This window comes from Lampetra planeri, chromosome 1, assembly GCF_965212315.1.
Source record: "Lampetra planeri chromosome 1, kcLamPlan1.2.h2, whole genome shotgun sequence".
Classification (NCBI taxonomy): Eukaryota; Metazoa; Chordata; class Hyperoartia; order Petromyzontiformes; family Petromyzontidae; genus Lampetra; species Lampetra planeri.
In genome coordinates, this window is record NC_136107.1 from 22,590,502 (window position 1) to 22,602,582 (window position 12,081).

The 12,081-nt window shown below is 40.9% G+C and overlaps 1 protein-coding gene across 1 annotated transcript; it reads left to right on the plus strand.

Moving 5' to 3' along the window:
* Positions 1-2,027: 2,027 nt before the first annotated feature.
* On the plus strand, positions 2,028-11,814 carry CCK (cholecystokinin). The gene is made up of 3 exons (XM_078596912.1): positions 2,028-2,108; positions 9,141-9,449; positions 10,524-11,814. The coding sequence occupies exons 2-3, from the start codon at positions 9,143-9,145 to the stop codon at positions 10,649-10,651; spliced, it is 435 nt and encodes a 144-aa protein (XP_078453038.1). The 5' UTR covers positions 2,028-2,108; positions 9,141-9,142; the 3' UTR covers positions 10,652-11,814.
* Positions 11,815-12,081: the final 267 nt, after the last annotated feature.

Sequence of the window (12,081 nt, forward strand, 5' to 3'; positions counted from 1 at the left end):
GGTGCAATGTTATGACATCTAATTTACATATACAGTACTGCATTGCTTGTCTTTGTGCTGTACGCCTTTTGGCGTCAGTCTGGTCTAACACCGTTTTAAGACTAGGCTCAAAAGAAAGCTGTCTCTGGTGTGGACCAACCAGTTTAAAAGACAACGCATATATTATCAGAGTATGTTTTTTGTTTGTATTCTGAACACAAGTATAGTGGTTAATGCAGACATGATTCCTTGTAAAAGGTTTCAGTTTGGTGTTTTAACATCCTAACACCTGTTTTGTTTCCAGAAAAAAGGGGAAAACTTATTGTCATATACTATATTGTCACGATTATGGTATTATGAATGTACACAGTTGCTTTTAAATTGCACGTCAAATGTTTGCACCTGGGTATTAACCTTCCATGCACATTACTGCCTTATTATTACTATACCATACATACAATTGTTGTAATCTTTTCTTAATTTTGGCCACTGTTGTTTATACCTGACTTGTACTTTCAGTTTAATTATTTACTTAATAATTTGTTCTGTTTTGATGTGAAGCTTGGATGTTATACCCTTTATTGTTACACAAGCAATCGTCCTTTTAGTAATTTTTAAATGTATTATTGGTCGTTCTTATTGCTGAGGTCTCCCTCGAAACGTAACTTTAGTCTCAATGGCCTCTCAGATGGTTATGAATAAATGATTTCATGAATATATGCGGTATTTATTAATATATGAGCATTACTATTCTTCTTGGTTCTTTCGGTAAAGTCACGTAGAAGGGAAAAAATAGAAAAAATAAAACATTATAAAATACAATTCTCACGACGTTTCGGCCACAACGCAAGCAGCCGTCCTCAGGTGAAGAACGGGTCTGTCGGAAAGACAGCGTCTGAATGGGGATGGCTGCTTGCGTTGTGGCTGAAACGTCGTGAGAATTGTATTTTATGTTTATTTTCATTATTTTATTATTTCCCTTCTACGTGACTACCGAAAGAACCAAGAAGATGAATCTCTGCAGTCACGAAAGCTTTAAATCGAGTATTACTATTGTCTTACTGCAGCATTGCCAAATGTGTCTTCACTCTTACAAGTAATGCGTGATTGATACCGCTTATAATAGTGTAGGAACCTGCAAATTGTATTTCAGCGGTGAATACTCGCCGGGCAACCACACCAACCATCACTTCACTTCTGCCTTTGTGGAAGACTTTCAGACCCCACCGCTCTCATATTGAATCTCGTGCAATAGCCCCGAGACTTGACCCCATGATCCCGTACCTCGCCCAGCCAGTTAGAGCGGGACAGGCGGCAACTGGCCAAAAGGTTGCTGCTGCTGCTGCTGCCTGAGTGCTGACTGGGGAAAGTGAATGGACATGAATGGATAGCGGTAGAACCAAATTAATTATGCGTGTGTGTTATCTTAAATACGAAATATCGTTTCTATGACTACCACACTGAAACTTTACTCTCACGTTATAAACAAACATACATGTGTAATTACACATTGCAGCATATTCAACAACATAATCGTCATTCATGGGAACTAATTGGTGATAAAAAAAATGTTTGCCTTGGGTGTCCATCCACGCTGAACCAACTGTCTTACGTTGCGATTGAGGCTGCAGGGCTTGTTAAAAAGAGCAAAATATCGAACTCTCAGTCGCTTTCCTCAGCAGCAAGAACCTAAACATCTACACCGTTAGTTGAAAGCATTGACAAATGTGTATTTTGCCTCCTCCGTATGCGCCTCAGAATTTCAACCGAATTCTGGCTTCATCAGCAATGACACACGTTTTCCATTTTCTTAACTCCCACCCGTATCGGAGCTCTCAATGCCCACGCACATCAGCCTTAGCCTACATCCTGTACACAGACACGTACACAATCACTAAAAAGGTGACCCCACCCCCTCACACCCTGCCCCTTGCATCCTCAACACTGACTTGCAGACGCAGGGGACAATCTGGCGATACCGCACCCATCCACCGACCCACCCACCCCGTCCCAATGATGATCGACTATATAAACCGCTTGTGCCACAGGACAGGAGTAGTGCAGGCGAGTGGCTGACAGCGAATAACCTGTCTGAATCCAGGACTTGGCAAGAGTGAGCCCCAGACGAGGTAAGCCGTCGCTGGTGCTACTAAATGCATTGATGTCTGTGCGCATAATTTGCCTTGCTGAGTTAGTTTAATGCAATTCCTCATTTTCTAAATTGGACTGAAATATTTATCCTAAAGTTCTTTCCTGCCCTACTCGAACAGAGCCTGCATTTGAAAAGTTTCTCTTATTTCATTTGATACACCTTGGTTATTTCTTCGTATAACATAATAAAAGTTTACATAACGAGCAATTGTGGTTTACCCTATTGCTCACTTGAGCAGCGAGATATATATTTCCACTTGGGCTCAGTTTTTAACCTCCATCGCTGTAAGATTCCGATTGCATTACTTTCGCTGTGTGCACTGGGGTCGCGTGTATATGAGATGCTTTTCATTAAACTAAGCTGTGCTATGAATATAATCACGCAGAATATAAATATCCTTGATATGCCTTTTACCTTGTGTAAAGATTGTATGACTTCACACCGCACACACACAGACAAATTTTTCAGTTACGTCAATTGCAAATGAACAATGTATTATAATCTGTGATGCACAACCACTTACACACATTTACAATTATATATATACTGTAATTTTGCCAGGATAAATATACAACAATATTATGTAAAAGTAGATTACATTTACGCACATTCGTCGGAATGCCTATTCTGAAAGGTCGAACACATTTTAACCTTGATGTTCACCGCTCACGCGTATTGTGTTAAGACGTGGTAACAGCATATCCACTCAGTTATTTAAGATGAATGCATATTAATTAGCCACTAGGGTGTGAAACAGTCTGTTTTCCCTCCGTAAACAAGCACTTTCATTATAGCATTCATGATAGAATATCACTTGTGCAGATAGGAATATTTAACTTTTTGCACAATATGCACGTTAACAATGTTGGCATTATGGATATATATAGTGGGGCATTTATATTGTAATTAGAGACTGCAAAGCCATTTAAAACTACCTATTTTGTTTAAGCGAGAGCATCCAAAACCAAATTTCCCAATAGACAATTTTATTTTAGTCTTGGATTTGACGGATATATTTCCACAAAAAAGTAAAAACATTAATGGCACTGACCTGAACCATCATCCATTTGGGGTTAATAAAATATGTACCAATTTGTGGTAAGACAGTCAGGTATCGCAACAAACACACCTCCTTCCAGCAGTTGTTACTTCGTGTAAAGAATCACTTTCTTATTTATGAATAATAAAGATTACTAAAGGTCTCTAAAATATTGAAACACCACACACGATATTTAAAAAAATATATTGTGATTAAAAATTAAATGTGGTCAAAATGAAATGTAATTATCCAATTTATATTCTGTAAGCGTTCAGATGGAGATACCTTTGTAGCTTATGTAATGGACTGTATATAAGTCAAATACTGTCCCATGTGAGTACATGTGCTTTAAATCAAAATGTCAGGAAGCTTTATTTGTAATACACCACATTGACACCTATATCGCTCAGAACACAAAACATGTCCTCAAACTTTTATGTTTTTACAATTTATCCACTGTATGTACAGTTATTGGAGGTATTATTAAATATGTATATATTAAGCCAATAAATTATTACTACCCCTGAACCAAAGTATATCAAATTAAAAATTAACCCTGGAAGACCATATTTGACGGATCCTAACTATCGAGTTTATCTGGGCAGAAAGTAGTTAACGCTTTACCCTGAACATTACGGATTCTGCATTCTTCCGGTTATCTGATTACAGCCTTAAAAAACAATATCCACCAACGCAGTGGCTCAATTTACTGAAAACAATTGAGACAAGTGCTGCGAGGTTCGAGCTGTTTAACGGATTCAATCATGGATGGCAATGTTACATGTCAGGGTAACTTCTCAGGCTTGCATTGCTTGGCCCTGCTAAGCTTAAAATTGTGCATTTATAATGTTGTTGGTCATTCCTGTCCATCGTAATCTTCATTTTCGAGGCTATTCCTCGGTATTTAATGCAAGCTACTTAGCCTTTTTAGGTAGCTCACTATTTCAGCTATAATGGATGCATTTGTGTTTAGACCAATTTAGGATGTCTTGAATATTTTGCATCCTGTAGTTACAGCATGCACGCATGCAAACGTGTACACATATTAAATATATCATGGGACCTCCTTTACCAATGCCAAATTATGAGAATAGGTTTTCCCCTTTTGTGTGGACCAATCAGTTTAAAAGACAATGAATATATTATAAGAGTATGTTTTTTGTTTGCATCCTGACCACAAGTATTGTGGTTAATGTAGACATGATTCCTCGTAAAAGGTTTCAGTTTTGTGTTTTAACATCTTAACACCTGTTTTGTTGCCAGAACAAAGGGGAAAACCTATTCTCACATATTAACGATAACGAGCTTTATTTATAACCAGGTAAGCACTTACTCAGACTAATAGTTGCTTTTTAAGCGAGACCGTAGGTTAAAACAAATATAGCACAAAGGAAACACAAGTGCAATGCAACATTATAACAATGCGGTACACAAATGTATGTATGTTGAACTTCTTTCACACCGTGCTAAGCAGAGGTAATGAAACTATTCACAATACACTTAACAAATGATTTTATTTTACTTTCTACGTGACTTTACCGAAAAAACCTAAGAAGAGAATAACCTTCTGTTTCGGACATTAATTCATTAATACAAAATAAAGTTAGGCAACATACAATGATTAAACTACCCTAATCTTCAGATCTACATGTCACCCCTAAAAAAAGTATAGCTGCATACATTTTTTTTTTTACGTTCGGTAATATTAATATTTTTGTATAACTGGTAATTAAAGAGAGAAGTGGATGCGTTTTTTCACCAGGGTTGGGGGCGGCGGGGGGGAGCTGGGTGGTCCGCAGAAATGTTGCATCGGCTCAACGGTCCCGGGGCCAAAACAACGGTTGAGAAACGTTGCTCTCGACCAGGGGTCGGCAGCCAAAATAACAAGAAGAACAATTTTTCGTTCGAATTCGGCACGAAAAAAAAAATCTATATTTAAAGAGCCGCAATGTACATGGTGAATACGAGGTGGTGGTCTTTAATAAATTACGTCATGAAAATAGCCGCATGTGGCTCTGGAGCCGCAGGTTGTTGACCCCTGGTCTAGACTCACCACGGCTTCAGTTTGCATTGCTATTTTCACCAATACAGTTGTATTGGTGCTTATAATTTGATTGAGAGACGCAACAACTTCAGTCTTGAGCCCTATCAGTCCACAGATATGGCCACAATGAACAGCCAAGGCTTACACGTGAAATAAAATCGACGTTGGCAGAGGTATTGCACAGTGTTTGTGTAGTGTAGTACAAGTCGGAGATGAGGTAGTTGCAGGAAGCACCTTCTTTATTGTAACACTCTTTAGGTTCACACACCGGCTCACCTCCTTCCTTCGCGTTGGCATATGGCCCAGCCAAGACATAACCCTAACTGCGTTACACCGACGGCATCGACCGAGACAGCCAACAACTGTTTGGCCACGCAATTATCGAGTGAAGGTGGCAGTGACGAAGGCGGCGTAGACGACAGCGACGGCGAGACGAGTCCACTCCCAGAACCGGCAGCCCCGAGCTCTCGCTCGCCGCTGCTTTTATCCTACTCGGCACGGCCTGGCTCCGCCCTGGCCACGCCTCCCTTCTCGAACCCGCTAGCGGGTTCCAGGGGCTTCCCAAAGAGGTCTTCTGTGACCCTTGCCCCAGTTCCTCCGCCCTGCCGACACACCCGTGTATATGCTCGACGGCGTGTGCGCTAACTGTCCACCACAGTTGCCGCTGCCGGACAGCAGTCGGCGCTATGTCACTACACTTGCATTGTTTGTCATTGGATTAACACAATTTGTGATGCAGCAAGTTTTTTCATGTAACGTGGATAAGTATAATTATTATTACGGTTAACATTTATACAAAATAGAGGTGGAGTGGTGACGCAGTGATTATCACACTGCGAGATGAATCTTGTGACCTGAGTTCAATTCCTGGCCACGGCTATCATCAGTGGTGAGCGGTATCTAAAAAAATATTGACAATCAAGCTAAAGCGCCTTGTGCAGGAAAATCAGCTAAACTGTTACAGTATTTAGATTAATGTGGTATTTATTATGTTACTTCACTGAAGCAACAACTTTTGACTTTCAGATTGGCACTTTTTTCTATAAGCTATACCTGGCCACCTTAAATATAATGTGCATTTCTGTGCATACCTTGATGTTAAATACACGTATTTCATATACAACACAGTAATTCATCAAAATGAACACTTTATTAAATGCTCGTCTACCAAACTTAAGAAGACCAGTCAGTCAAAAAACATTCTTCCTTTCCTCTCAATGATGGACAAAATCAATATTAGTATTGATGAAATTTTTAGTTTAATAGACTTAATTTAAACCTGCAGTCTGGTTATTACACAACATGTACCTCAATACCATAAGTGCTCCATAGCAATGCGATGTTGATACAGACACCGTGAATACAACCAATGTAATTTCCAAGTCGTTAATTTCGTCTGCAGCCTCAGCAGCTGCATTGTATTTACTGGCAATCCTAGACATTTGCAGTAGGGATGGAATAACTTCATGCTGTAGATGAATGGTGCTGAATGCTTTAAAAAAATGTTACCCTTCATACGTAGTTTTGTGACATCATGTCCCAGGGATAATTCTATAACACGGCATGGTCCACTGCTCGCAACACAAGTTTGAAATGGGAATTTCCTCATATCTTGATGTTGAAAGCACAATTGGAAAATATTTGAGCAAATAAAACAAACAAGTCATGCAGCCATACTATATTGAAAGTGATTTATTGTTCAAATGAGCATTGAGGTAGCACTCATCTCATATTTAAAGGGCTGAGCCAGTGGTGAATATTCACAAATTGGGTACCACGGTGGCGAGATGTTTACCTCGCCTGGTATAAAGGACGTCGTGGGTTCGATCCTGACCATGACACCTGTATATTTGGAGCTTCATTTTTTGTCCGGGTCCTCCGGTTTTCCCCTCCACATTTAGAAACGTGCGTTTAAAATTATTTGACTGCTATAAATTTCCACATGATGATAAACAACTTCGTTGAGCTATCATTTGTGGCCAGGTGCCTTCTGAAAAAGAGCTATATCCCTCAGTGGACCTGGAAAAATAAAAATAACAGTAAAAGTAATCTTTCCACAGTACAACCACTGTCGAGTTCCCCACAGAGTGGTACTGATTGTATCGAGACCGAAATATGATATGATCTCGCAGCCATTGGATTGTGAGCCGCATGCAGGCTCACAATCCAGAGCAATATGCCAATAAAGGTATCTCATCAACCTATCCTCTTTACTTTTTGGTTCTTTCGGTAAAGTCACGTAGGTATAAAATAATCAATAGATGTGCCTGAGATGAAAAAAGTCGGTGAATCTGTTGGCTAGCTTTACTTAGGACAAAACGATTAACTTGTTATTTGCCGCCAATAAAAAAACTCAAGGTTGTATGTCACCATCATTATCCGTTCAATAGCGTATATAAAAAATAAACATCTAGCAATGGCCTTCAATAAAAAATGTATTTACTATGAGTCACAATGACCACAATACTTATAATGACCTTTCCAAACATTATTATTGAGTGCTAGACAAACCTTATCCATTTTTCGTGCCATCTTATTTATTTTAGTGTCATATGTGTCGTCGTCCCCTTTTATTTCCCATCACCATTATACGTATCAGACTTCTCTGCCTCTGCAATGTAGGGCAGCTCAAATGTTTTAATGGAAACGGTGATTGTGCGCACGACCCAGGAATGGATTGCTTTGGGGACTCAACGTTATAACAAGAACAAGCTGTCTGACCATGCAATGTGCCAGCAATATTTTATACATTTATGTTTGAAAATAAATTAGATTATACATGAGTCACTGTATGTTGTGGTCACTATAGTGCAGGGGTCGGCAACGAAAATAACAAGAAGAGCCATTTTTCGAATTCGGTAAAAAAGAAAAACCTTCACTATTTCAAGATGCGCAACGCATGTGGATACAAGATGGTGGTCCTTATTAAAGTAGCCTTTTGTCCGTCCAAGGACGGGTGTATTGCAGTAAATCTGAAACTTTCATACGAAAAGCAGACCACGACGTGATATTCATTGCATGAATGCGTGTGCAATTTGTAAGGGCGCTGGTGACACAGACTTATTTAATTTTAAGGTTATAATCCCTTGTTGATCATCACGTCCTTTTTACTTTGATGTCTCAATAGCGTTACGGAGATTGCGTGACGTGAGGGTTCTGCGTTTCTAGTGAGGGTTTTAAGTTGACGCAGAGGAGGGGGAGGAGGCGCCTCGACCCCCCATGTGGAGTGACGTCAGCCGCTAATTATATTGAATGGGTGGGGGGTGTCCATTTGGAGGACGTCATCTTATAATGATTATTAATGAGGGAGGCTGTTCAATGTGTAGTGACGTCACCTGCTCATGACTATTAATGAGGGGGCTGTCGATGTGGAGTGACGCCACAACCATTAAGGACAGACATTCCTGGGTGATTATAGTAGGTATAACGTCACAAAGCAGTCCTTAAAGAGCCACAACGCAGCTCCGGAGACACAGGTTGCCGGCCCCTGCTATGGTGCAAATCTCTTAAACCCACCTCCAAGTCTTTGGACCACAAGCACGTGGCACCACCCTGTCAGCTGTGCCCAGGATATAAACTCACAGTATGATCATGAGCCTGCCTGATCTATCACAATCATGTATGTATGTTGAACTTATTTCGCACCGTACGTAGCCAACCATGCTAATCGGTTAGCGAAACGTGCTAACCATGTGATGTGCGGGGTGGTCTTGATATCTTGTGACCCTACTTAATTGACCCAAAAAAAATGTCTTTGCATATACATTACTGTTTTAAATAAACCTTATAAATATATTGCGTTGCAGATAATTCAATTGGAGTCACAAGAAATCTGAACTAGCCTGTGCTGTATAGAATTGCGTACGGGGCACACCCCATCACCGATCACTAACACCTACCTACTCGACCACCACCACCATCCCCAGCCATGCGCAACTCTCTCTACCTGGGCTGGCTGCTGCTGGCCGCCCTGAGCATCTCTGGCTGCCTGGCGCTGCCCATGATCCGCTCGGGGGCTCCGAGGGAGCGCGAGAGGCTCCACGCGGAGCTGGCGAGAGACGAGGTGCCCGGTGCGCTCGGGCACCTGGCGGACGAGACGGAGGAGGCTGGGGAGCGCCACTTCCTGCCGTTGCGACGATCGCTGAGCCTGGCTGCCCAGGATCCTCTGCAGGAGTCTGACAACTCCCCGCAGTTCCGTCTGCTGCGTGACCGCATGCGTGCCTACCTGCAGCAAGGTGATCTTGCTCATCATCATCACCACCATCATCTATAGTACCTGTAGGACTTCTTTCGCACGGTACATATCCAACCGTGCTAATCGGAGGTGCAGGGGAAGGACAACATAATAAACACATTTATTTTCATTTTGTATTCACTTTTTTTTCTACGTTACTTTACGGAAAGAACCAAAGAATATAATAAACACAAAAAAACTGTTCTAAAGACATTAGTTTTAAATTTAGTATAGTGGTGTAGTGTATAATGTATTGTAGTGTAGTGTGTAGTAGTGTAGTGTATACCTGCAGCAAGGTGTCATCAATATCATTACCAACTTGTAACAAGGTTATTGTCTTCATCATCATTATCTACCCGCAGCAAGACATCATCATTTACCTCCGGCAAGGATGCTGATGTGAGCAGAATCCTTATCAAATTGTGGCGTTATCATTCTCATAAATGTTATGTATCGAGGTAATTATGTTTGTCATTATTGAAATTCACTTGTTCACTGTGATGTAACAAAGAGAACATTGAATCCAGTGTCACGAAACAGTACATGCACGTAATTAATACTCTATCTCGGTTACTGCAGCAACAAGGAACCAAATAACACATTCCTGCGGAGGGAGCTGGTAGGAACGTTGGGTTGCTCGGTCAATGGCCAGGGTCAACAGCGGCGTGGTGTATTCCGCAAATATGGCCGACTGTGAGGGCGGGGACAAGCCGGCTTGAGTCGGTTAAACGTTGAGTTTTATAAGGGCACCACGGGGTGACCAGCCCCTTCCCACCCAGCCCCACCCTTCCCACCCCCCATCCAGCCCCACCCTCCCCACCCAGCCCCTCCCCACCCTCCCCTCTCCACCCAGCCCTACCCCTCCCATTTTTGGATGCACGACGGACGGACGGACAATAATCCCCTGTGGGCTGGTGGAACCAGGTGGTTCCTACCAGTATAATGCGGAGCTTTTACCCCACTCATGAGATATATCGCAAATACACGAGTTGCACTTTTAAATTGTTTAAATTATCTCCGAATGTACACGCGCACCAACCAGCTTATTTTTTTTGCCATGTGTTTTGCTTTACAGGGGCGGCTCAGCTGGTGCCAGTGAGGGTTCCTCCCCGCGACGTGGGTCACAGGCTCACAGACCGGGATTACATCGGCTGGATGGACTTTGGCAAGCGCAGTGCTATGGATCAAGAATATTACTCTTGAGATATGCAGCTCTAAATGGCTCAAAACCTATATTAAATACGTGGACAGATTCCAGGGCTGTAATTCAAACTATTATATATGAAACATAATGATACTAACTAATAATCATTATTAGTAATCATTATTATAAATTAAACACATTTGGTATTTGCACCGTTCTGAGCACAGGTGGTCCATCACGAAGGTAGTACATTTTACGGATGGGTGTAGTCTGCAAGTAGGGGGCGATGTTGCAATGTGTAATCGCAATTGAATAATTGGTGGGTAATTTACCTAATTTGGATCATGACGCCAGCGCAAAAGGGCCTACTCATTTTGAAATACGTCAGGGGATTTTTTTAACATCCACTAGAAACAGACGACAGGTATTTGCATGATTAATATACCCACATTAATAAACAGGGTGACCTGCCGGATTCAAACCATGAACCTCTGCAACAAGCAGCGAACAGGCGAGCATAGACCCACATTACCATATTAACTTGACTGTTGCTGTCTTGGAAATCTGAGCGTTTTGCTGGCCATGTTTTAGAGGTGCAGGGAAAACAACTAACATAGATGTACAATAAGTGAGCTTCAGTGATCCAAATGGTATATATAGATAAATACAGTGTGTACTGTTTGTTAAGTTGGTGACGATTTTCCAACAGCCCTTGATGTTTGTCCATGTGTTTTTGCCATTTGTTGCCCAAAAGTACCATTATCATGTCGATATTATTCTCGTGCTGCAATTGCAAATGTGTTTCCCTATGTTAATGTACAAAGGCGTTTTGAATATGGCAAACCATCTACATTTCACTAGCAAGACGTAAATATACATACATGACATTAATTCAACAATAAAAAAATCTGTCGCAATTTTGTTGAAAATGTATATTTTTAATATTGTTTAATCATTACACAAACCTGTTGAATGAAAGGTATATTAATGCGAATACGTTAAGACAGATCATGTACCAAACCCGCATACTAAATTACGTATTACTTTTATTTTGATATCGCCTTTTATTTACATATGCATTAAACTTTTTAACTTTGCACTGGTTAGTGGTGCATTACACGTTTTGCTGCAGATGAAATTATATTTTTAAATGTTATCCAATCATTTGAAATCAATGTCGGTAGTATCCTTATAACTCTTAATTAAACGATCTACCATTTAACGTATGATTTGCAGTTTTTTTTCAAATTTACAAAATGTACGGAGTTTATTTCATGTGCTGCCTCCCTTTCCAGTCAATCTGTATTTCTGGTAAAATACACGTGGCATAGTGCTCTTTTGCATTAGTAGCCCTATGCCAACTTTGGAAATTCTACATTCACGTGGCAGGGCCTTCAACATCAACACCTATTGCCTGTCGTTGACTTTGATTTTTTTTATTGAACCTATAGTGTCCGTTTCCTCAGCAGTGACGATCAAAATAACTCAC